Genomic DNA, 26,797 nt, shown 5'->3' with positions numbered 1-26,797 from the left:
TTTGTTGTTTATTATTAGCACTGTTCTTCCGACGTCTGATTTCTTTTTAAAAAATGCGTTTCTAAAGTGCATAAACTTTTGGGATTGACTGTATAGCCAATACATCCTTAATATGTTTCTATAAACATTGTCTCTAACTAGAGATATTAATTTATTCGTGTGTTATATTATAAAATTGCGTTACATTTGCATTTATTATTACACTTGTTCGTTATTAAAAGTTTCGAAAAAGATATAGCTGTCAAAGTATGTTGCAAATCCGGTAGCTAATCGATTTGTTTTAAAATTGCTGAATGCATTAATGAACCAAGTATTTAATTTAATTCTATGCATAAATATTCTTGAGAAAGCCGATAAAGGATAAGTTCCAATTAAAATAGAGAAAAATCAAGAGCCGGGTGAAATGTAGCATGAATTAATTGCGTCGAGTTGTGCAACGCGGTGCTGAGTGAAATTTCGATGACATACGATTATCCAGTTATCCCGGTCAGTGCGAAATTGCATAATTTTTCGTGGGGGACGCGACATGTCGTTTTCCGGACGAATGAACCGAGCAAGAAATTAATCTGAAAAGCGGAACCACTTTCGCAGCCAGCGATTGGAAAAAGGCTTCGCCTAATCTCTTACAGGAATCCCTTGTTGGACGCAGGTGTCGAACCAAACTTTAATGCAAGCTTTCGTTTAACTGATCTTACTAATTTGAAAGCTACGTAAATAGTTTAGTCAAAATAACAATATAAAGTAAATAATATAATTGATTTAACAAAAATTTTATTAAAATAAATATGTAATATAAAGTATTATGTGAATTAAATGATTAATCACAGTGACAATTTAAGAGGAATTTATTATACATTCAGTTTGATGTAATAATACAGTTGATTTAACACGACAAATTCGAGTGAAAATCACGATTTGTTCTGGTTATGATTCTTTTGGATCGACTAAATTGGATCGTGTAAACTCGCTTTAGACGTGTCAAGATTTCGCGCATACGAAAACCGATCGGTAGTCGCCACTCTCACTACCGGCACCTGAGATTGGAACAGGACTAAACTACTCGTGTAGCAACATTTCACGTACACTAGACGTCCGACGCGTAGATTTGATAAACATATCGATCCTCTAGCGTCCTTTTTTCTAATTTTCTCTTATCCTTTTTCCGAGTTCCGCGCAACATTTAATCTACTCCAGAACCTGGAATCGGCGTGTACACGACAGGAACGCATAGTGCGAAGATATAGAAACGTGATAAAGACGTCTATGAAAAACCTTAACAACCGGTAGCATAAATGTCGATAACCACGTTTAACGTCTGCTTTCGTTCCCAGCGTCGACTATCTATTTTTAGTCACTGTTTCCAATCTGTTTCCTAAGTGCAACTTTGTCACAGGTGAAATGCAATTTGATCGTTCAGGACATTTATCTATTTTTTTTTTCCAATAACGCTCCAAGAGAAATATTCATTTATTTTATTTATGGGATGAACCGTTTTATTTAATCACACATTCTGATACGTTGTTCCCATTTATATTCCACAGGGCAGTTATTAATGAGACGTACAATTGCCGATCAGACCTGTTGCTCCTTCTTTACTCAACGTTCTGCTCTCAAGTACATTTTTACTACCGTTAATTCCTTTTTTACGACGCTTTAAAATATTTTAGTTAACCGTTCCGAGAGATCTCACTCCGCCGCGTCTATTTATATTCGCCGTAGAGACGGCGCGATAATCGATAGTAAGCAGTAATTGCCAGTGGAACGAAACGACGAGGCTCATTCACGAGCGACTGCGACTGGGCTCCCGTGAATCCTCGCGCAAATCTTCATGGCTGTAACAATTCCCGGCAAATTGAAGAGAAGAACGCGGCCGTGGTAATTCCTGTTCACAATAACGCCGGCCAACACACGTAGAACCTATCCGACTCGAGCATTCCCATGGATTTCCAATCGGAAATCGAGCGCGCGATCGTTCGTAAAGCTTTCTTAGGACTCGAACCAGCGACATTAAACGTGAACGAGAAATCCTGGAAACTATCTACGTGTCCCTGGGATCCGCCCACGCAGTTCGATTCCCATAATCAACTCGACCGTTTATTAATTGATCCTCGGTAACTTCGCGCTGATGTTTCCACCGCGGCATTGGAAATCGTGGGGCGTGAGTTCGCTCGGGTCCGGCTTAATCGCGAATCGAACAGCGAGAAACTGTTGCTTTTAATCGCGGAACCTGGGAAAGGCAGGGGAGGTGGTACGCGGACATACGTTTTAATGGTGCCCGGTCGTCGACGAGTGGCGAGCGTTAAAACTCATCAGACTGCGAGCAACGGCCCGCTTTATACTCATCGGCCGATCGTTCCCCGCGACGTACACGGAACCAGTCCTTTAACTGTCTCGCGATTGCCCTTTTTCAGACCTGGTCAACCCAGCTGCGACAGAAGTGGCTATTTATTCGATACATCTTCTTTCCTTTCGTGTTCCCTCCCAAGTGTCTAAAACTTGTTAACCCGATACGAAATGAGAGAATCATAAGTAATAATGTCTTGATCAGTACTTGTTCATTCCGTTTAATTTCTAATATTATATTTATAACGTCAAACGTGACGAATGTGTTTGTATAATATTCGCAGACGAAACAATTTTATCATCCCATCGATTACATTTTCTATTTGCATTTCACACAAGTTTTTGCCTGCCGTTAATTAAGTTTAGTTCGAACGCGGGGGTGGTAGAACCACTCGCCCGGGACAAATTACCACGATGTTTTTTGTCAAACGGAAAGATAAAATTCCATCGTTATCTACTGGCGAACTTATTTAATCCAGCCACCCACGCTTCCGCGCGTGGAAAGCCGACGGGGCTGACGTCAATTTAATAACCAACTGTACGATCTGAAAAAGCCCGAGCCGCGGAGTCGCGTTGGCAGATTTATTGCCGAGATCGATAAATTAGCATCGGCGCGTTTCGATCGCGGCCACGGATCTATTTCCGATACGCTCCTAAATCACGAGCGCGTACACTCGCTATCAGAAGTCTTTCTTTAACTCTAACTTTCAATCCTTACGTGCAATATTTATTGACTGTTAAGAAATCAGATAAAAATTCTAGACTAGAAATCGTAGAAAATCACTTTAATCGTAATCAGATAACAATTATTACTTAGCAGTTTCTTTAGATTTATTCATTAATTTCCTCTATCAAGATCTGACTTTTTCTCAGACGTCTGCTCATTTAAATATCGCAAGTACAATTCGTTTTAAGGATATCCGTGCAACGTCTTGCTCTACCGGTGTTATAATGCATCTAGAGATTTCTGAACAGGGTTGTACGCAGATAGGTAGCGTTGAATAAGTCGATATCATCGTCGATACGTGGGTGAAATTTATCTGTCGACTACCAACGACCTGTACTACTACGTACCTCGGAAAAGTTCACCGGGCGATAACGGGGAAGCAAGTAGTCAATGTAATTACGTAATATTTATGCCGCGTCGTCGTAGAGTAATTTCGCGTCTCGCTGTTTAATTTCGGACTCGGTCCGATAACACGGAGGGGACCTGTTTCCAAGTGAAAACGGCGTCGGTACAACGGCGAACACCCAGCAACCGTAGTAGAAAACGACGGATAATAAATCCGACGATCCGCGAGACGATAACGATTATTAATGAGCGCGACTAATTGTCGCGACGCGGCGAGCCGCGGTGTCGATACCCTAGCCATGCTCCCTGGACCGTGGATAGTAATTACGGAATAATGCGAGACATTTTACCCGGTGAAATTGTCGCCACCGAGTATGACTTACGGCACGTTGTTCGCAATTTTAACGCCCATTCAAGCGGTGTTACGATTCGGTAAAGCCGTTCAAGTACCTCGGCTACCGTGGTAGGGAAGGTCAGTACGCCATTATCTGGAATTTAGTGTCCATTACTAAATATCTATGTTGCATATTGCGTAAAGCTCTAGATATCTATTTTTTTTTCGTTACGGATAAAATTCGACGCGTGAGTTTTCACCGGTAGCACTCGTGCCTTAACGATCGGATATATATTATAGATATATTTAGCGCACGTTTTACATGACAGTTTTCAGCTACCTGTTTTACATTTAAAAAACACGATAATATAATCGATAACTTAAAGTGGAATCTGCTCGGTAGATCTGCCCGGTAGGCTTAATGAAATCAGTTGCATTAGCTCGAGTAGTCGCGTACGTTTGATTAAAAATAGATGATGTAAGAAATAAGATGACAGTGATAACGTCGAAGTGACAAAAACACTGATTTTAAATTCCCCTGGCCTGTTTACGATTCCCTCAGAGGAAACTGTGAACCGATTATGGGCCAAGAAATTCCACCGTTTCCCCGTGATAAAATATCGGGCAGGTGGCTGAGAGCATTCGACACCGCGAGATGTCGTAATTAAAGCAATATAAAACGGGAGAAAAAAAAAGAGAGTATAAGAAACGCGAGAGGTAAAAAAATATACATATATAGGGGAAAGGAAAAGTTGTTTAAACACCGCGCGCAGATACGTTATCTATTCGCCGCGTCGATTTACCTGTCCCGGCCCATTTTACACGCCTCTTCCTTCATTCCGAGCACACCCTTCGCTATTTGTTTCTTTAATGGCCTTCTCCTCGCTACCAACGATCGCGTTATCGCCGTATCAATCTATATGCGTGTTATATTCAATACAATCTGCTCGCCAATTGCATTACATCACGCGTGTTTCTTTCTCTTTTTCTGCAGACCGCTATCTGATAACTGGAACGAACGATCGTCCTTATCCATCCTGGCCGCGTAGCTATACTATCAGTACGTTTTTACTCTCCTGGTCCGCGAGAAAAATATCGTGGAAAAGGAGAACGAGAAGGATGATAATGTCCTTTCGTAAACGTCCGAGGAGAGAATGCTTGTACCGTCACAATTTCGAGGATATTCAAATGCAAATGGGGGTTCGTTAGCAGTACGATAAATCCTCGCCCGGTTAGTGCAATAAACTGCCAAACAAATTAATGTCGACGCTTGAATTTTACCGAAACGATACAAGGAGACAGCCATGGTTCTCCTGTTTATACCTCTCGAGGATCAACGAATTTTGAATGATTTTGTCCTCGTGCACCCTTAAACGTGTGGCCAGACGGTCTAGATGTAGATAAATCTGCGACCGTCGTTAAAGATAAGATTGTATCGACTATTCGCTAACACGGAACCTCCTTGTTTGCCGTTTGGCTGCACATTGCACGCACCACGATAAACGATCCGGTGAATTGCAATCGCGTGCGCGGGATCAATTATGTCTCCCCACTTCGCTCGGTGGCTGGCGTAAAAGAATTATTATAGAATGGAAGTATTGAGAATTAGTCAGTGATAAAATAAAAATGTAATATTTTCTGTCTACTGTTTCTCTGTTCATCGCGTTAAGTAATATATAATAATATAAATCACTTTCTCCGTAGCTGGAGGCGATCTTCAAGTCCGATGTTTAATCTTTAATCTGCAAATCGAGTAATAAGAGGGGTAATTAAATTCAATCAGTCATAATAAGTGAAATGGCATTTCGAATGAATTATACACGAGCCATCCACGCGACTTAAACGCGTTTCCCAAAGGTCTTTCGAGTAGTATATCAACGTTTTTTCGCTTTCGCGACGGTTACCTTTCGAAATCATCCGCGCCTTCCTTTCCGTTTCGTGCTTAACGCCGACCTTTCGGATAGACTCGAGCTTAGCCGAGCACCTGTGAACTTATTATATTTTTTTCATTCGCCACGGACGAAGAATTGTTGCGTCATAGAGCGTATGCTGTGGCTTTGATTAGAATACTTAGTGCAAGAAAATTATTTGCAAAGGACATTCTTGGTTATTCAACCGATCTTTCCTTGATAAATTAAGTTGTCAGGCGACACGATTACGGTGTTCGTCAATTAATGTCTTAGAGCGTATGCTGTGGCTTTGATTAGAATACTTAGTGCAAGAAAATTATTTGCAAAGGACATTCTTGGTTATTCAACCGATCTTTCCTTGATAAATTAAGTTGTCAGGCGACACGATTACGGTGTTTGTCAATTAATGTCTGTTTAAAAAAATTATTGAAATTTATGTTTTATTGTGTGTTTTATAATATGTTATATAGTATCTTTCTTGTGAAACATGTCTGTGATTGTTTTACGTAGAAATGATTACAATACTTAATAATTGAAATGTATGTTCTCAGGGGACAATTATGACTTCCACGTACTGAAAATCCATCGTACACAAAATTGGTGAGTTGTATAAAACCAGTTGTAATTACTTTTAAATTATATATATTGAAAAATCGTGAATTCGTTTATCAATTATCGTCAACATTACGTTTATTCAATTATGCAAATTTCATTTAAATTTCACTGGGACATTTGCAAATTCCTGAAATTTATGTTTGCATAAGCAAGTGGTTGAGAAAAATTTGGATTTCCGCAGCTTTCGATTGAATTATTGACTGTATCGTATGATTGATGGATTGCCTGATAAGAGGTATTCGACAGTCTTGAATGAGCGTAAATTACCGGACGAGGTTTATATGACAAATTATATGTAGACTCTTGACGTGTTGTCCTACTAAAACGTACTCTCGAGTGGTAATAAATATCTTGAATTATATTACGTGTGGAGGATTATACGGTGTGACTATCCTAAATTATATTTGGTTCGAATTACTCGCGTATCATTGACTGCGATGCGGTTTCGGTGTACATAAAATAATTATGTGTGAGATAAGGATTACATAAAATATCGATACAGGCTTTCGATTTGGTTGTGATCGATATTTATAATTCCTGATCATCTGAATATTATTAATTACTGCAATTAGAGAATATTGAAAGAACGTTCAGTATTTTAATAGTTCTGTTATAAAATTGAATCTAAAATTCCCATCAATGGATTTTTCTTTGATGTCTCATTCAACCGGGGAAAGTGTTCGCGCAAACATGTTAGAGTCCTTCTTATCGAGTTACGAAACGGATCAAAATAACAAAAGGCGAGGGTATCCGCGTCACGAGCAATTGGACACGAACAGTGGATCCGTCCGAGGAAAACGAATACGGTTCCATCATCGACGACTGAGAAGTGAGTAAAGGGGCTAACAAAGAGCGACGCGAAGAGGGAATCGATCGGGTGATTACCATAATTTGTATATGAGTACCACCTGGAAGGTAACCCGGACGAACACGGATCCCCTTTTACACGTCCCCGACCTCCTTCGGCCACTTTCACCCCACAGCCCTTCCTCTGTCTTCCTTTCCCGAAGGAAGGTATGCCGCGTCGCGACGACCAGGCGAACGCGGCACGCCTGCTCTGCCGTCGTCCTGAAGAAAAACAAGTTCGTTGAAAAGCAGCGGCGATCGCGTCTCTCTCGAGGAGAATCGTTCGGTTTGGTTCAGAGATCGGTTCGAGTTATCGAGGGGAGAGCAGAATTCTTCGAAGTTTTTTCGCCCGTTGCTCGTATAGAAATCGCCTAGAACGTTTTGCGCACGTCGACGGTTTTCGCGACGGATGTACCCGTGGCTTGGCGCGAAACGACGTCGTTTCACCACTTCGCCCTGACGAATTTACGCTCCGGCGAGCAAAAGCGTGTGTCGACTGTCCGCTCGCATAACCGGCGACGCCGATAAGCGGTAGAACTTTCAACTTATCATCTCGGAACGAATTAACTTTTCTCTACGCTTGGATCAACTCGATTTTCCGCGAGTTAGATAAACGTTCCATACTCGTTTTGATCTTATACATAAAGATATAGTACAGTTTCCGAAGACAGTAATACAAATCTTGAAGTGTCAAGATTAAAAACATGTTAAATCCTGAACTCGCGATATATAAAAAAAATTCTTGTGGGATACTCGTTATCAGATATTAATTTTCAATCATTTCCAACAACATTTGTATTTCCTTCGAAATTTCATTAGTACGAAAAATTGAGCTATCAATTAATGTGAGCGGAGTGTCGATCTTGCGCAAGCATCTCTGTCAGCCTCACAGAAAGTTTCCACACGATTTGCATATCGAGACTGTTGCAGAGGACGCGTTGCGTTCCAGAGAAAGTTTCGGCACGCGTTATCGCGAACGCGCGTGCTACTCTCGCCGGTAGCAGTCCAATAAAGTAGGGACTTAATTTCGCGCGAGATAAAAGATAAGGAAACGTAGAACGGGAAAAATGGTGCGTGTGATTTCCTTGGAAATGGAATACAGTTTTATCTTTAATTGGCACGACGGGCGGAGCGGTTACGCGAGCGCTTAATGCGTAATGAGGAAGGAAGCTTAGGGTGTTCGCAGTTTGCGTAATTAAACCGATTTTAGTCTCCAAATAGAATTGCCGATTCGGCCAGATTTTATATATCAGTATCGCCGGTTTATGGTGGCAACAAATTAGTGACAGCCTTGAAGAACGCGCTACAATTTCGAAACATAAAAATCCACTTTAAGCTTCGTTTTCGCGTATTCAGATCGTAAATTGAAAAGATACCTATCGAGAAAAAAGGCAACGGCGAGGAGAAAGATCGAAAAGCGCTAGAGGCGGTATCCTTCGATCCGTCTCCACGCATTAAGTCGCGCAGCGATAAATCAAAAAATCCCGGGAAAGGTCAAGGCGCTCGTTACTTCGCCGAGTTGACAGTGTCCAGAGATTTTTACGAGCATCCGTGAACACCGTCGTGCATCGTCTCCCTGTCCGCCGAAGTATATTTTTTTTGTTCGTTTTCGGAGGGGAACGATGACGACAGGTTCACGGGGAGCACGCTTAGCCGTCTCCATTCAATATCCCCGACAGTCGTTGACGCGCCATCGTCCATTTCGCTTTATGCGCCTTGTCTACTTCTTCGAACGCAGCCAGACGTTTACTAATTCAACCGTAGATGCTATCGCCGCGTTATCATCGAAACGAACTTTGAACCAATTCCTCTATTTCTTGTTCACCGTCATCCCTCCTGATTACGATCTTCGACAGACCTGGATTTCAACGGACGCGGTAAGCCGAGACCTCGACGCGATCATATATCAATCGTTATAGCCACGTAGCTACGTTGCGCGAATAAATATAATTATAAGTAAGAGCAAGGCTGGACCACGCCCTGTCTCCGCTCTGCTCTCTTTTCATCTTTCTCTTCTCTCCCGGCTGTCTCTATTCCCCGACGCGAGTGCACGCTCGCGTATCACTGTGCACTGCACGCTATCCTTGCGCTCTCTTTTTCAGTTTTTCTCTCTTACCATCTCCCATCTCCGTTCACCCCGTCGGCCTCTAGTTACGTTTATTCTCGCGCTCGCTCTTCTTCCGAGTTTCACGTGCTTCTCTCCATCTCCGTTTTGCTCCCTTTCGCTACGAGCCTCTCTCTCTCTCTCTCTCTCTCTCTCTCCGATCTAACGCTCCTCGGTACAGAGTTTCTTTCTATCTGGTTCTCTTCGCTGCCCCTTTCCCGGTTTTCCTGCTCCGTCCTCGTCCAGCACGCGCGCTTCTCATTGAAACCACGCTGCCCCGCACAATAAATGGGTTTATATAGCTCCGGTTAGGTTCCTTTTCTCCTATCCTCTACGCTCGCCCCAGGCATGGACGATCGATTTCGATCGCCACTGACGGCTACATTTTTTGTTCCCCTTTCGCCAACTTCTAATCGGTCATCCAGGGATTCGCGTTCAGATTCCTTTCTTACGAAATAATTGGAGAGGCAAAGATCCGAATGAAGAATGATCGAACGTATCCCCGGGCGTCCAATAATCCAATCAAATTTTTCAATTCGCTTACACCACCCTTGCAAACGACGTGCCCGTTCGTCACGCGAACATGCAACCGCTCTATGCTCTAGAACTCGTTCCGAAAGCAGATCATCGGCGAACTATCGTCGAGGTAATGTTCACGCTCGCTCGAACATCCTCGGTACAGCCCTCGAACATCGTGGCCCGTGCGTCCGAGCGAATAAAAAAAGTGGACGCCTTATAAAAGGCGTATACACAGACGGTACAACGCGGACTACCTAACCGCGTGGCGTACGCGATACACGTTATCGTCGTGCACCGCGACATGCATAACTCTCGAAATACCAATACTCATCGGCTGCGAAACACGGATGGAAAGGGAGCGCCGCGTATGGAACGGGTATTATACATACCTACGCTCATGAGTGTATAAATCAGGAAGAGAAATGCCGGCCGCGTATTTTATAAGCCCGCCGCACGCTAACAAGATCGCGTTAATGTAAATCGAGTGAAAAACGTTTCGCTAGACCCGCAGGATATTGCGTATCCACGGTAAACGATGCCCGATCCGGATGACAAAGAGGATCCTCCAGCGGTTCGCCTTTTTCCCTCGTCGAACGATTTCCCTGATCGATTTGCCAGCTTCAGTTAATTTCCTCTGACGTATTTTTCCGGACAAAGAGATTAGAAATTATAACGAGTATGGAGATATAAAATTGATAAAAAAAAAAAGGATCCAGTTCTTATATGTTGCGTTTTATGACAGAACATATTATAATTCTTGATTTGTCATAAATTATGATAATTAAAACGACATGTTCAAACGCATTGGCCTGGAGAATTTGATGAATGCGCTTGTGAAAAATTCGAGATGGATCGCAGTTAGAATATGTATAACATTTTCATTTACTTTTTGTGTAGAAAGCAATATTAGACGTTGCTGTAAATCAGTCGATTCGCAATCTGATCGCGTGTCGTTGCAGTTAACGTTAACGGGCATGCAAATCGACGTCTTGATCGATGCGACGATGTCCGGCTGGATCTAGTTTCGCTCCGATCACGTTGAATTAGCGCTCGCCGCGTCACGACGTTCGAATAAGTTCGCGATTATGCCTGGCTAACCCTGCCACTCGCGTGCATGAGTTATTTTGTCGTCCATCCAGGAAACGCGTCGTGTGAAACGCGCTTACCCTTTCGGTCGAACGGCTCGGCGCCTGTTTAAAATTCTTCGCACGCTCCCTCCGGTGAGTCTTCCTTATTTTGTTATTACGCGCGCAATTAGGGTAACGAGGTGGGAAATTGAGTGGGTTGTAAACAACCGTGAGCGTCTTTTTGTTAAACACGATTCAGAAGTTTTCGCTTTATTTTAATCGGTCCGTCGATGTTTAATAAACCGACGTCTGACTTCCAAGTACGTAAGTCATAAAGTCGAGTCGCGGCGGTGAAAAAGCATGCATTGTGTACACGTATCGCTTGAAACGTCCCCAAAACGGGAAGGAACGTAGAGGGAGGACACGGATCTCGGGGGAAAAAAATATAAAAAGGAAGGATAAAAAGAAGTGAAGGGGGAGACGTGCAGGGTATTTCATTCTCCGACGATGAGCACAATTGAGAGGAATCGAGGAGCGAGCGAGAAGAGGGTAGGGTGTCGTGTTCGAGAGGAAGAAGAAGGCAGCTGGTACTCCACTCCACTACCTATGGTCAAGTTCCTCTTTTTACTGCGTTGCCGTTTTGAACGACAGCCACGAAGAGAGCACAATCGGTCGGAATTAGCGAGCCTTGTGCTATCTTGTTCATTGTTCGTCGCGGCGCTTTACACGCGGGTAACATATTCCCCGGGACGAGCAGCATATCATCCGACGCGACGCCTTCGTAAGTTACATACATAAGTTACATACACACGTACGTGCATGCGTGCATACGGTGCGTGCGTATACGGTTCGTACATCGTACTGGAAGCAGCTGTTTTTCTTACGTCACCGTGCGAGAAGAACGCTTTTGATTTATGACGGTTGCACCTCTTCCCTTCTCCTTTTTCGTTTCTTTCTCCTCGTCGTCCCCGGGTTTTATCGGGTTGCACTTTCAACCGCGACAATCGCGATCTCGCATGCACGGATGAAAAGGGGGCGTGGAACGTTTTTCAACACCAGCTCCAAGGGCTCGTTACGCGTCCAGACGAATCTTCTTTTCGCCGTAGTCGAGTCAGCTTAGCTTAATAAGCTTCGGTTGTTTGGACTTTGGTTTTTAGGGCCATCAATTTATCGTACAGTCCATGTTGATTCAAACCTTGTATCAGTTCATACATTGCTCAAGATTTTCAATTAATGCAAACATTTGTTAATCTTGTATATTCCTTTTGCAAGAGAAGTCTTAAAATCCTGACCACAGACAATCGACAAGGGACCATCGGAGCCATCGCATCAGGTGAAACAGAGTCTCGAACACGCGTATGCGTGCACGTGTTACCCGCGTCTCTGCATACTCGCTCTCCTCCAAGGCGTACACCTTCTTTTTCCCTCCTCACCGGCATCGGCGTTCGTTCGCTAAGTATGGCCGAAGTGGCGGCGGCGGCGGCGGCATAGCACGGTTCAAGTCTGTCTGTCGCGACCCGCGGTAAGCAAAGCAAACGACCTTCCGTGGAATCTGGACAACCTGTCTGCCCGCCTGCAGCCGGAGCCGAGCCGAGAGAGACCTGCACTTGTTCCGCCGCCGCGGCTCTCTCGTTCCTTCTCTCTTCGGCGCCAACATTGCCTCGCTGTCCCTCTCCGTCTCGCTTCTATCTATCCATCCATCTCGTTTCAAAGCTCGCTACCAACCGCGCCGAGGGTGTCCCGACCCTTTACTTATCGTTCGCGGTATGAATGGGAACCGGGCGCGCGCTGTTTCACCTACGACCGGCTCTGACTGTGTCACTACTTTCCGCCGCGCCTGTTCTTTAACTCGCGTAGCTGTGCCGGAGGATAGTCATCGAACTCGAAGTTCCGCAGAATTAAACGTGGATTTTATACAAAATTGTTGAGTACACTTGATACGCTGAGTAGATCCAAATAAAACTGTCTGACTCGGCTTATTCTATAGACCGGGCGCTCTTAACACAAAAAATGGAACAATTTTTTACAGTCTGCCATTGATGGGGGAATATTTACAGCCACAAGCTGTAGATAGATGTACTTAAAAATCTTCGTTACGTGTTAATGCATATTTAAACATTAACTTTAGTTAGCAAAAAGAACGTAGTTTCTTGAAACAACTTTCAAACAGTCTGCCATTTATTTGAGCACAAGGCAAGATTGCGCAATCCATGAAAAGCTTATTGGCAGATGGTTTTCTCCAGTACAAGAATAAAGCGTACTTATGTTAGTTAGCAATTAAATCGTATAAGAACAATTGTCTAAGAACAATTTTTTACAATCTGTCAAGCTCAGTTTAGGCTAATGTTAGCGTAAAGTTGACGAAATTTCACAAGGCAGACTGTTTGATAGTTGTTTCAAGAAACTACGTTCTTTTTACTAACTAAAGTTAATGTTTAAGTATGCATTAACACGTAACGAAGATTTTTAAGTACATCTATCTACAGCTTGTGGCTGTAAATATTTCCCCTATCAATGGCAGACTGTAAAAAATTGTTCCATTTTTTGTGTTACGAGCGCCCGAACTATCTACTTGAACAGATCAAACGACGTCGACTTTATTTATCAATTTTCTGTACATTCATTATGAACAAGCTTAAATATTCTCATTATTTCTTTTCATTTCTATCAACGCTCGTCCGGTACTAGTGTATCACATAAATTTGAATTTCTAATTGCGGAAAAGTACCCGCGTCGCGCGAAGAATATTGGGATTGGTAGCATGAATATTTACAAGAGTCGAATTTAATCGTGCGCGTTGTTAATGGACCGTTGGATCGTTAATGGTTGAAATAGTATCTGTGGAAAAACTGCGTCATCGTCCGTGTCGTCTCTCTCGCATACATTACAATCCGATATTGCCACTGTTAATAATTATTCAACGCGTTACTACGGCTAGGACTTTGTTTATTTTTCTGAATCGCGCGAGTATCCGTTGAATATTCATTCAACAAAACATTCGTATTGTTATTAATATAACGTTCGCGAAACCTCCGATGGCGCTCGTGACTTATGGAAATTTAATTGCCGTCGTAGTTTATTATTGCCCGACGCGAAGAAGCTGTTACAACGGCAGTTAGTATTGTTTAATGCTCCCGACCGTTCATTAAAATTACTTTATTGGCCGGTTGAGGAAATATATATCCAATATTAAATCGCATCTTCTATTATCATAATAACATTTGAATTCGCTCTTGGACGCTGGCTTGAAAAAAACTGTTTTATTCGTTATCGAAGTACTAACGGTAGTAAAACAACGAGTGGTCGTAAAATCGCCGTTGAGTTTCGAGAAGTCCGCGACGAAAGTCGCCGTGGCTTCCATCCGTAGCGGCCGTAGCTTCGCCATAAAAGGAGGACAAATCGGCCGTCGGACGATCCAATAAACCTTATCCCGCCGATCCTGGGAATACGTCCAAGTGTAAAAGTTTTACAGGCTGGATTTTCACGATCGGCAATTAACACGGTTGGGCGAGATTTAAAAGCGGAAATTCTTGCCGGGCGACGAGGATCGAGCAGGCATCACGTCTATTTTAGGGACGCCGATGAATCACGTCGTCGGATGTTCGCGGACTTCGACTTCCTCCACGCGTTCGCTCGCTTCGTAGCGGAGATCATCCAAGTTTATTGCCGTTCAAAACTTATTCCTTCTCGTTCTCTCGCGATCTCGGCCATTATATCCCCGTGCTTTATCGTACCGCAACTACCGACAATTATTGCAATCGCGTGATCGACGCTCCTAGCATTGATCCGTGAACTCGATCGCTCGAGGACAACCCCAAAGCGCTGTAAAACGCGACGCGACGCGACACGAAGGCACGTATTAAACAAAGTTAAGTGGAATATTCGCGGTTTATGGTCCTTGGGATGGTTTTTGGTATGCGGCTGATTCGATTTGGAATTTCATTGAAACGATGCATAAAACATTGAGGTTTGATAGTCTCGTTTGACTCCTGGCTAACTGGGATCCATTAGCCACGCGCTGGATAATTTTACCGTCGCATTCACTTTCGTCCGGTTGATTGCCTTGGGCGAGATTATTTCCGTTTTGTCGCACGATTTTATTACACGGTTCAAAGATGCAACTGCACGCGTGGAACTTTCCCTCAACAGACCGAACGATGAAAATTTTCTTGCTTCGATTGAAGCCATTTCTAATATTCAAATGATAATCACTTTGTATTATCAAAGATATACTCGAGCGTCTATGCGGGGATTAAAAAAAAAGCGTTTCACCGATTGGAAACGAGTCTGTAGGAACAGGAATAGATCTCGAGATGGTTTCTACACGAGGTGGTCGATACCGAGAGACGATTATATTAATTACGAGTACGCGTTATGAAACGGGTGTACGCGTTGATTTCTGGTTCATTCATTAACCAAGCGGCCCTTCCTACGTATAATTGCCACGGCGATCGCGCGCCGCGCCGCGCCGGCCGTAAACTATCGCCGCGACGTTACACGAGGCGACCACCGATAATTATCACGGACGATGGATATCGATCGTCTGGATATCGATGAAATATCGCGGCGAACGGTTACCGCGAAACTGTGGTAAATAGAGGGTAACGTCTCGCTTCGTTAACGAGAATCGTTCGATTGCGCCGGTACTCATTAACAAACTCTGCCTTCCCGTTTACTCCACCGTTTCTCTCCATTCCTCCGTTCTCGAGCTACTCATCCCCTGTCTCTTTTCTCTTTCCTCGATCGTTCGCCGGTTCTTCGCCACGATTTTCGCAACATTGCTTAAAGATTGGCATCGGGTGAAATCGTCGGTTAAGGCAATTTAATCGCGCGCGCGATAATTTCCTAGGTTAACAGATGTTTACCGTTAAAACGATTTTCCGCGATCCAGCAAGAGAGACGATCCATTGAAATAGTCTTTCACTTCGGTCACCATGCTCCTCGCCGGAAGCGTTAAATTGGTCCTTTTTATCGGAGTGCGTGCGCGCCCCACGTGGAATGCGGTTTAATTGGAAAAATTGGTTTCCCGGGGTGATTACGGGACGCCGTGACTCTGGAACGGTGGATCGGATCACACGATTTTCTACATCACGGATTCCTCCTCAAGTAAACGATCACCCTTTTCCTGTCGGACAACGTGCATTTTATGCGGGCACATTCTTTTAAAAATCAAATATGTCCCATTATGACGTCTTGCTTAATTTCGAACGAACGTGTATTGAATTCGCGAGCACGCATTTGATTTGGTTGGAACATCTGGGTCCGGACGCTCGATTGAGTCCTTAAACTCATTTCACGCACTCTTTCTAAAGTGTCACTATTCAAATATACCAGCGCCAGTTATTCTTATCCGTGTGACCATCGCCTATAAAATAATCCTACGCTCGGCTGTATTATCCCCGAGCGTGTGTTACGGATGTCGAAACGCTGGTTACATTTTATCAACCCGGTCGATCCGTCGGAATTTAAATGAGTTTCTCCTAGGTGGTTTCCACTGAGCTACCGATAAACGTTGTAGGTTACTAACTAATCCTCCAACAAAAATCCGTGGCGATATTTACGCGTTCGATTCTGATAAATAGCAGTATGCCAAATCAGTTTGAACACGAAATTGCAATCATAGATATTTTTAAATCATGCGAATTTACTAATTGACAAGAACGCAATAAACTAGGAACGATATCTTGTTTTTAATTATGTTTAAAAGAAAACTGTTCGATCTCGTTCTCCATCGACACGTCCGATGCTGACCGATCGGACGAAGAAAAGTTCTTATCTCATTTAACAGTCTTATTAATGGAACGTCCTATCGATAGGACGTTCACGACGCTTGATAAGTGTCGTCGGTGTAACGGTTACAGCTATTAAAACGATTAAAATCGGTAGACGGGATTAGGAGAGCGAGCATTCGTTTCCATTTAAACTTTTTCTCTTTCTTCTTTCATTCAATCGGCGCGGCCGGGGGAAAGAGTTGAGTAATGCGACGTGTAACGACGACGGTATTAAAACTCCGCGCGCGACAATTTGAATTGATCATCGCGTTATGCGCGGTCAATAAATCGGTGAGCGCTAAACCGAGCCGAGTGATTCATGGCCGACGCACTTAAGGGCTTTAAATCTCTCCTACCTTCCTGTTTTATTGCTTCCGTTGCGCCGCGTTTCGTTTCGTTTAATCAATGAACCGCTTTCACGAGACTTGGTTACCGGGCTACGTACCGTACCGTTCAAAACTGTAACGCGGCGATAGGTTAAGCATTATCTAATGGACAAATTATTACAACTGTTTCACGTGTTCTACACCCGCAATCTGCGTGTATTCAACCTGACCACCAACTGTTTTCAAATATTTCACTTGTAAAGTTATTTGATCGATACCGTACACACTTTACATTACAATCTATTCTGTACGCGATTTTACTCAATCACGTATTTGCCTTTAAAATCATTATTTAACTCCGACTTGGCGTACAATAATTTTGCGTTATATAATGATTGAAATACTTCGAGACAGACGTACGTACTTGTTAATGTGTACACAACGATGTAACGTAAAAGTCAGTACCATTCTCTGTTCTTGAACGGCGTGAAATCACTTATTCTCGGTCTGACTATGCACAGCACGGATCTACTGAAGACGCGGCAGTACGCGCGTTCATATCTCCCCGCGGTTGCAACATTATTCGCAGCGAGAGCCGCGTTAAAGGGTGTTATTACGCGTATCCGATGCCGCGGCAAGCAGAAAACAACGGCCGATCGCGTTCCTAGATAAATCCCGCTCGAACCGCCCCGCGGGATCTCGCGTAGAGATTTCAACAATTTATGTGCGTTACTGCTTTTTGTTGAAATTCCTCTTGAGTCTCGATGACAAACACTATTTTCTTATAAACGGGGGGGTACAGTTTTTATTTCAAATGAAGATCTTAATAGTACGTTTGCGACCGCACGATCCATCCGTGGCCCACATAACAAGACGTCACAGTGCAACCGTGCTACAACAGCGGCCTCACAATGTGACTGGCTGTTACATTTGCATAACGCAGCTGCAACTCTCTCTCTGCCTCTTATGGTCTTCCGAGCAAACCTGCTACCTTTTGTTTCGACCAAGTATGACGAATTTTCTTAAAACTCTGGTTTAATAACATGTTCATCGCTACTCGACGTATTTATTATATCATTTCGTTCGGTACCATTTTTCAGCCGTAAAATCATTATAATTACGTGGATTAATCGTCGCTCGGGGTGACACGGTTGTTTCTCATTCGATAGCTAGGAGGAATCGTATGGTCCTTTGAAGAAAGACGTCAAGACGGACGCGAGGGCAAAAGAAATGTTGGTGAGAGCCTTGTTAGGGATCCTTATTTCCCGGACGCCCTCCAGTTCGCTCGAAAGCCGGGTTCTCCGATTGGCTAGAGTCCCCTCTCGACAATCGGATCTTTTTCGGTCATTCCAATCAGTACAGTTCAGTTAGCCGTTCCGAAACAGAAGAACTGCTCGGATATAGAATCGGATCTTTGTGGAACGCGCGTTTCGAAGCGCGGCACGACGAGGGGGAGAGAAAATGTGAGCAGCGATCAGAGAGCGGAGGACGAAAAAAGAGATGACGGTGACGTGGCGAGCATCGGTAATACGATAAACGCGCGTCGATCGTCCGATTTTGCGACGGTTTTCTGGGTATTCGGCCGCATAAAACAGCGGGTGGGGGCGCGGGGGAAGGCTGTCGCGCGGACGAGGAGAGTTTTGAAAAGAGGACAGTGCACGACGGTAAAGGGGTAGGGGACAGAAAACGAAGGACACGCCGGTGGGAATTAACAGGAGCGACGAACGAGGCGGAGGTCCGATGCTTTTCTCCGTACCATCGATCCAGCGGCCTCGCGGCCATCTTGCCCTCCTCCTTGTCCACCTCGGCTTTCTTCGTCCCGCCGTCGTGTACCCGCTCTCTGTTTCTGATCCTGACCGAGCGTGTCTGCCCTCCATGTGTCAAGTGGATGATCGAAGGCTTTTCTTTCGATGCGAATTGGAATCTTTTAATTTCTTGAGAACCCTTACAGACCTCAATCAGAGCTCCGGCAATTCCGATAATGAATGGAACAATTTTAAAAATTCCTCACCGATTTTCTATAAATACGTTTCAATTTTTTTGCATCTATAATGCGCATGAGAGTCGATCGATTGATGCAAATTACTATACATATACTGCGTTGTGTAGTACACGGATAGGTTAAAATTCATTAAATTGCATCGTGAGCTGTAACGGACCTTAAATCCATCACCGTGGAGGTATAAAGGAAATCACGCGTCCATGCGCGTTCTTCCTTATGGCCTCGCCGAGATTGTGTCTCAGTTCTTCACCTACGCGCCGCCGCGGACACGTGTAACACGTAGACCCACGGGCTACATGCGTTTTTCATGAAAAACGAAGATGCGGGGGTGGCGCGACGCCGTTATCATGCAAAACGGTTGGGAAGCGTGTGGCGCGCTTACGGTTTCGGCCGCGAGTGGGAAGCGATCGCGCGCGCGGAATAGGCAATAGATGGTGAAAAAGATTTCTCGTCGCATATTTCGTCGCCTCACGATTATTAACTGCAGCTTTCCGGCGGTTTTATCAGATTTCGAGAGTTCCCGGTTAAAATTTATAGCGGCGAACCGACTACGAAGCTGTCCCGCTGTCCATTTTTATTCACTACCCTAACCAGCCATTAATTCTCCAACGGCCGATTGATATTGCATACTGGTTTCTCTATGGCTACGGTTTCGTTAATCGACGCACGAAGTATCGTTCCTTTTTATTGCGCCATTTCGTACGCTGGATTAGCAAAATGTATTTCACTCTCGATTTCACAGGCGATCCTATCTCTCGCATCTAACACCGGCTTTAATAGCCGCGTCGATATATCATATTTTATAGATCCTTCCACAGATTCATTTTAATCGTTTCCTACGGTGTCAATGTAATCGTAGGAAACGTTGCCACCGAAGAAATTGTACCTTAATCGGTGCACTTTATTTTGCGTGTCGTGCGCAATCAATTCTTCTGCAACACCGGTAGAGGAAAAAGACGAGTGCCGTTAAATGCACTAAGTAATCTCTTAGAGCTAATGATATCCTAACTCAGTTTACCTCATATAAAACGTTTCTCCTCAGTCGATTTCTCGCGAGATTTAATCGTATAAAAAATTGTGAACCGAACCCGAATTTCTCCCACACTCCGAGCCGAACCCGTGCGCGCGTCGTGATTTCCGTGGAATCGGCGGGTCGGCTGGCAAGAAACGCATCGCGATGCAGCTGGCAGGGTTCATCCGAGGACCGGTATCGATCGGGAACGCATCCGCTCGCGAGAGAATGCGACGCGTACGACGCGAAGAGATCCCGCTGCCTGCCTGCCTACCTATGTATGAGTAATACGTTCAGGTATGCCCTGCCCTACGCGATCCCCGGGTTCGCAGCCAGCGAGATTTTTCTTGCACGTGCGCTGCACGCACTCACGCACGCCGACTTCTTTCACTTCCCTTATTTCGGCATTACTTCTTATCCGCGTCGGGCAGCATAAGGACTCCACCGCGACGACTAATTGGAGTTCTTTGCCCATGCCCGAGGACTACGTGAATCCATTTCAAGTACAATTAAAATCGTTTGGGAAATCGTCAGCTGGACGCCAATCGTGCCGCCGTCTTTAGACTCACCATAGGCGTTTATCGATTGTTTTCATGATCGATCAATCTGGAATAAATTTGTTTGCCGCCTCAACGATCAGATGAGAACAATTTCCAAAGGCGGCTGACGATTTAGACAGACAGGCGAGCGGTGAAGAGGAGAGGAGTCGAGTCGAGTCCGTTATCTCGCGTACCGTAATCAGTCAGCGGCGCGAACAGAATTTGTCTTTACGTCAGTCGATGTCCATTGGCGAATTGATTACGATACCGTACAGGGGTCCGCAGTCGATATTGGGAAATCCTATTTCTAATTTTAGACCTCGGCTATGAACCGATATCGCGAATCGAATCGTCACGCTTCGTTGCGCGTAATAACCTGCGATTTGTCCACTGAGAAAAATGGTCGTTTTTTTATTTTTTATCGAAATGTTCCAGGTGTTGCCCGATACGGTTTTTCTAATCATTTAAACTAATAAACTTAAGGTAATCGGAGAATCGCAGAAGAAAAATAACAGTTTTTTCTATATAAAGTGATGGAGATATTGTTATCGATTGAAATTGCTAGTTCGGAGTCGATAATAGTCGTCCATGTATTTTTCTATAATCAGGGATAGCACGTTTGTCGTAAATTGTGAGCGATCGGCGATCGGCGCAGGAATTTGAGAAAGTAGGTTTCACCGCACCGGCCCGAGGTAACTTCAGATCCGTACGAGATACGGACGATCGTAAAGAAAAAAGGGGGATATAATTTGCGCCGGGGAAGAGCGGCCAAGTCGGGGATGATAATTTGATTTACATATTTATAAATATAGGTAATACGGATACATCATCGGTTGGCCAGTCGCGCGTTTTCAAACGTCGACGAATGGAAGGGATGTAATTACCATTTAGCTATATTTGCCAAGGAGTAATTACTATAATTTATACGAGCGGGCACAGTAACGCCTCGGCGATCGTTTTTACCCTTAGCTACAGGCACGTAGTTTTATCTAAGAGCAAAATGGACGCAAAGAACGAGAACGAGCGATAAAGTCGTTGAGGTATCCGTTTACGACACTTTTAAATCTCGGCCAGCAACGAGATCCCTGGCGTAATTAAGAAATTAATAGACGCGTAATACGATGCCCCGGCACCCTCTCGCGTGGAAAAAGTGTCGAAATCTCAATTAGAATCGCATTCACCTCATGAATACGTGTATCCAGTCATCCTGCTTTAGATACGCGAGATAATTCAATGGAATTAAATAACGTCTCTTTCTATTTATATTATATGAAGTCGAGCCACGTAATTTTATATCGAGTCAAATATTTTTACTTCTTATAGAAAGTAGTATTCGTTTTTCCTCGAGGTTTACATTAATCATTAACGAATTAACTCGGACGAAAGCAGAATTGAACTCGCTGCCGGTTTTATTTTTAATCAACCAGCTCCTCGGTTCCTTTTACTCGTCTCGATGCCATGCCGGGAACCTTTATCGATCGATGAACCAGCCGCGACATAATCGTTTCTTCTCGACGTCGTCACATCGATACCCCGTGCCGGGGCTGCGCGTCCCCCGGAAGCCGCAAAAACTCGAGAACCGCGCATATATGTATACGAACGGGGAGGCGGGAGCGGTTGAAAACGCGATGGATCAAAGGCACCTTCCGCGACGCGCAAGAAGCGGGTGCGGCGAACCGCGAGGACATCGAGGAGCGAGCGAGACGTGGCGAGGGTATGTGCCCCGTCCTTACATTCTGCTTTCCGCGAACGCGAACCTTTTTTACAACGGCGCACCGTCATTACGGCAATTTGCCGCGCATACGAAACGCGGCCTCCTTGGTAGCACCGGTCGAAAACTCGTGATCCGCCGCTCGGCAGTCTCGCCACCTTGTTATAATATAAAACATGAAGAATCGCGAACTACAATCTTCAGATTTCAATAAAAACCCAACTAATGCTAAAGATAAATGAACCAGAATTGGATTCGCATTTTTTTCGAAACAAATTGGAATCCCATAATGACCAGAGAACAAGCGAATTCCATAATTTAAAGGATAAACACATAAGATACATGAAATGTTATTATATTTCATTTTTAGATTGCAATTAATTATATTATATATTAAATGATTTCTGTTCATATACACAGAAACATAATTTTTAATAAATTTTATATTTATTTATAATAAAAAGAAAAGTTATTAGATAATTCAAGATTGACACATTCTACGTTGCATAAGATAGATCAAGGAGATCTTAGGATGCTGTAAATGGTTGTAAAATGGCAGATAGGACCCTGCGGGTAGGTCTGTCAAATAAATAATCTACCGAAAGCGTGTATATGGTTCGACACACGGCTGCATTACTTACGCGTGACGTCGCATCTTCGAAAATACTATTATTACTGGACCGACGCAACCACCTCCGCCCCGCATTAACATAGATTACATGCGGAGGCCCTTCGAGCGGTGTCCGCTCCTTTCCGGTCGAATCGCGCTCCCATCGCGGCGGATTTATTAAACGGGACCCACTTTTCTGGTCCACTATCGCTGTTGCATCATTTACACGTATGAATTATTTGCATAATTAGGCTTAGAATATTTGATAACTCGATCTGAAGATTGCAATATTTAACGGTAAGAATTAAAAGACAAATAAAGCGATAAAATGTGAAATATAAATAAAGTACGGAACGGAGAATTAATTAAATCGATAATTCCACTTTTTGCGACAAGTATTCCGAAACGAAGTATTAACAAGCAAAAAATAAGCAGGAACATGAGCACGCTGAAAGTGAGCGAAAGAGTTCATGAATATTCAAACCCACCGAAATTGAGTGCATTAATTTTCAATGTAAACCGTCGCGCACGGCGATTGCTTGTAATAATGAAAGACCGGCCTAATTTTAATGCGCGTCGATGTGTATCAACGCCGACTTTCCTTTCCTGCACCGCCTTCGTTTCGCGCGAAGGACGTAACGGCGATAACAGCTCGGAGCCGATGGCGTTTCGCGCCACCAATTTTTATTTTAATATTCTCGCCGCCACGCTTCTTCGAAACGATGAGCCTCGAACGCCTCGGATTTCGAAAATGCGGGAATTAAATCCGGCGGAATAAGTAGCTTACAGGAGGGTAGGACCTCTGCAAGGGACTCTGACAGCTTCCATGGGATGATCGAGGATCCGATCTTAATCTGATTAGCCGAACACCTTGTCGATCAGTGTATTATCTTTCGGTTTTCACTTTAGCTACCTTGTACAACTCTCTATCCGAGTTAATAAAATCTGGAAATCCAATTCGAAATGCTTTGCTGCATACAATTAAAATAATCCCATCTTTAAAATGACACACTGTGTGTAAATTCTTAAATGCTAAATTTTTTTTAAGAGCGTCTTCAGAAAGTAGGTTGGATATTACGAATCAGTCGCAATCTGAATAATGATAATTATTGAATCATAATGTGAAAGAAGAGATGTTTAGCGTTTCGTTTTTCCCATGTGTTCGAGAAACACGAGCGAGCTGATCCGGTTAAAGTGAAAGGATGCACGATTTTTCGAGCATATCTTCGTATCCTCGAGAAGCACCCAAAGGAGTGGACACTCCTTTGAATCCGGAGAAGTTCCAACCTCCAGAGTGCGAAATAACCAAGTTACTCGACGTCGAGGAGTATTTTAGTGAATCTGGCAACTCGCAAACACTCCGATTTATAACAATCGGTAGAAGCGAAAAATGTGCGGCCGCGTATGCGTGCGCGACGGAGAGGGAGGTGAAGGGAGAGACAGAGAGAGAGAGAGAGAGAGAAAGATACGGTTGTTTTCGAAGCTCCCAAGGTCCTCGCGTGCATATCTTACCAGCCGATTAATTGCGGCAGATTTTTATTTATTGCAAAAGAACAAGGCGCTCGCGCGTTTAATGGTTATTGGTTTGCGATACTCCCGAGCGCGCGCGGTACAGGCTCTCTCCAAAGTCGCGCGTTCGAGAATTGTTCGACATCAGTTTTTTGCGTCGCACGTATTTTTTCCCCGTTTCGGGATTGTTCACCGCGTCACGGTTGAACAGGCATCGGTCGCCGGTTTTATCGCGTGCAAGCGAAAAACGTAATTTCTAAGTGCGCGCGCGTCGTTCGATAAAACATTGTTCCCCGCGCGGAGGCATAGCTCATGGGAACGTGTACGCAGAGGAGAGATACGAGGCCGATAGCGACGTTACAAATTACTCGATTGGGATCTTAATTGCGTTTTAGAGTTCGACAGGCTTTCGGAATAATTCGAGTGCGAGCGTAAACGCGCAGCAACCGACCCGTGGATTATTTATTCGACGATCTCACGCGCTCATGCATGCGCATAGTGTGATATAATGGAAATTGGTTTTCATCAGACGTCTGAGTAAAATTCATTTATTTTTTCATTGAAAACGTGCGAAACGAAAGTGAATACAATTTATTGCTTTCTGCGCTCTGTACAAGACCTTACTGATGCAACCCATGTAACGTTACAGTAACTTCTACGCGCATTAAGTAACGTTGTGTGCAGAGAAATGACTTACGATAATAGTTCGACGCGCTCTTTTGTCAATTTAATTTTAGATATTTAAATATTTGTTTATTTACCATTTAACAAAAGGTGCGATAAATTTCCGTCAACTTAAATAAGACCTTAATCTAGAATCGAATCCGGGATTAAATCAATAATTCATCGAGCGACTGAAAAATGAGAAACGGTCAAGCTCTCGGTAAAAAATCGGGGCTGTACAGCAATGAAAATATTCCGTGTTGAATGGTACGTAACGACATAGCGAACGTCCTTGCGGGACACACCTTACGTGCGTGGCGCTGTATGAATGCGCGGCGCTGTAATAATAAATTCTACGCAGCAACGTGACTTATCCGCGAGTGTACGCTCGCGGGTAGGCGTGCGCAATGATTGTTAATTGTCCCGGCCGATACACGAGGCCGATACGCGCGCCGTGCTCGCAACGTGCTCGCGAACCACGACCGGCACTGTTTCATTTTTCCGGACAGGCTACTGTCCGTGCGATAGTAAGGTAAGAAGTAAGACTTCAACCGATAAAAGCATTCCAGAATCCGATTATCCATTCATGTGTTTATACGATACGTAAACACGTACTTCGTTGCTTCAACGCAATTGGATTCAACGTTCACAGAGAAAGAAGCTCTTAATAGAAGGAAGCAGTAAGGTTCTTTTTTTCAAACACCTTAACCCTTGCCGAAAGATAATAAATGATGTTCCAAAGAATGACTTACCCCGCACGAAGAGAGGCGGCGGTGAGGGTCAGCTGTTGAGCAGCAGCAGCACCAGCGGTAGGATCCGCGGCGACCAATTCCGACAGCACCAACACCGTCGTCGTGGTAGTAGCCGCGCCACAGTTCGGTACCGTCGCGTTGACGGCGTGACGCACGCCAGGTGGGAGGTCATCCTCGTGTTGCAACTGCAATTGTGGATAATGATGCAGATGCAGCGCGGATCCGGACCTGGGCGCGACACACCCGGGAGGCAATAAGCTCGTCCTGGTGACGGCCGAGGGTGGCGACGGCGAAGGTGGCGAGGGTGGCGGTGGCGGATACTCGACCACCTGTACGCGGTCCGCCTCGTTCTCGTAGATGATCTCCTTGTCGTGCGTGTACATGACCGTCTTCTGGCCGTCGTTGTAGATCAGGTCGATCATCTTGTGCTCGCCTAACGTCGTATTACCGGCGGTTCCGTCGCCACCCGGTGTCACTCTTCCGTCGGTGTCGTCGGCACTCCGTTGCTGAACGTCGTCGGGATCCGCCTGAATGTGTTGTTGATGGTGATGATGATGATGATGGTGATGGTGACGGTGGTGGTGATGATGATATTTTGGATGGAGCGAGTGCACCGTTGCTGGCTCGTGCAGGTCGAGGACGTTCACCGGCTGCATCGTAGCCAGCAACACTTGTTGCTCGCTCTCATTTTGATTCTGATTGCTCAGCGAGGAAGACGCCGGTGACACTGGTCCCTCCTGCACCTGAGAAACAGTGGAAACATACATAGGAAAGATGTTCTTTCATTAAGAATGAATGCTGAACGTCATGGAATTTAAGTACCATAGGATTAAGACATAAAATAAAACGACTAGAAATAGCACTCCTTAATTATTCTTTTTTAATCAATCATAGAATTCTGCAATGAAATCTTTTAATTTTTCGTCACGGCTAATGAAATCTAACTTAACATCAGCTTAGGCACAGCTAGAATTTCTTTTTACGTTTCTTACTACGTACTCATTAGTGCCGTTCGAACGGTTCAAATAAGATATTAGGAATTACGTGGCATCAATTTTATTAACCAGCCACTCGTGAACGCGATGAGTGTTA

The 26,797-nt window shown here is 44.3% G+C and overlaps 1 protein-coding gene and 1 long non-coding RNA gene across 6 annotated transcripts in view; one reads left to right on the top strand and one right to left on the bottom strand.

The window, feature by feature from the left end:
- Positions 1-26,797, bottom strand: part of grh (grainy head) — a 104,540-nt gene that overhangs the window by 64,840 nt on the left and 12,903 nt on the right. For all 5 annotated transcript variants that reach the window (XM_018024359.2, XM_026813403.1, XM_026813401.1 and 2 more), the window contains one exon: positions 25,706-26,448. In XM_018024359.2, coding sequence (XP_017879848.1) covers positions 25,706-26,448 — 743 coding nt within the window. The remainder of the gene's footprint in view (positions 1-25,705; positions 26,449-26,797) is intronic.
- Positions 1-26,797, top strand: part of LOC113464314 (uncharacterized) — an 89,859-nt gene that overhangs the window by 54,954 nt on the left and 8,108 nt on the right. Inside the window, exon 3 of the long non-coding RNA XR_003389143.1 lies at positions 6,211-6,259. This is a non-coding gene — a long non-coding RNA (uncharacterized LOC113464314). The remainder of the gene's footprint in view (positions 1-6,210; positions 6,260-26,797) is intronic.

This window comes from Ceratina calcarata, unplaced genomic scaffold (assembly GCF_001652005.2).
Source record: "Ceratina calcarata isolate Rehan_Ccalc_2016 unplaced genomic scaffold, ASM165200v1 scaffold329.2, whole genome shotgun sequence".
NCBI classification, from domain to species: Eukaryota; Metazoa; Arthropoda; class Insecta; order Hymenoptera; family Apidae; genus Ceratina; species Ceratina calcarata.
Note: the sequence above shows the minus strand (reverse complement) of the source record. Positions and strands in the feature narration are given on the sequence as shown.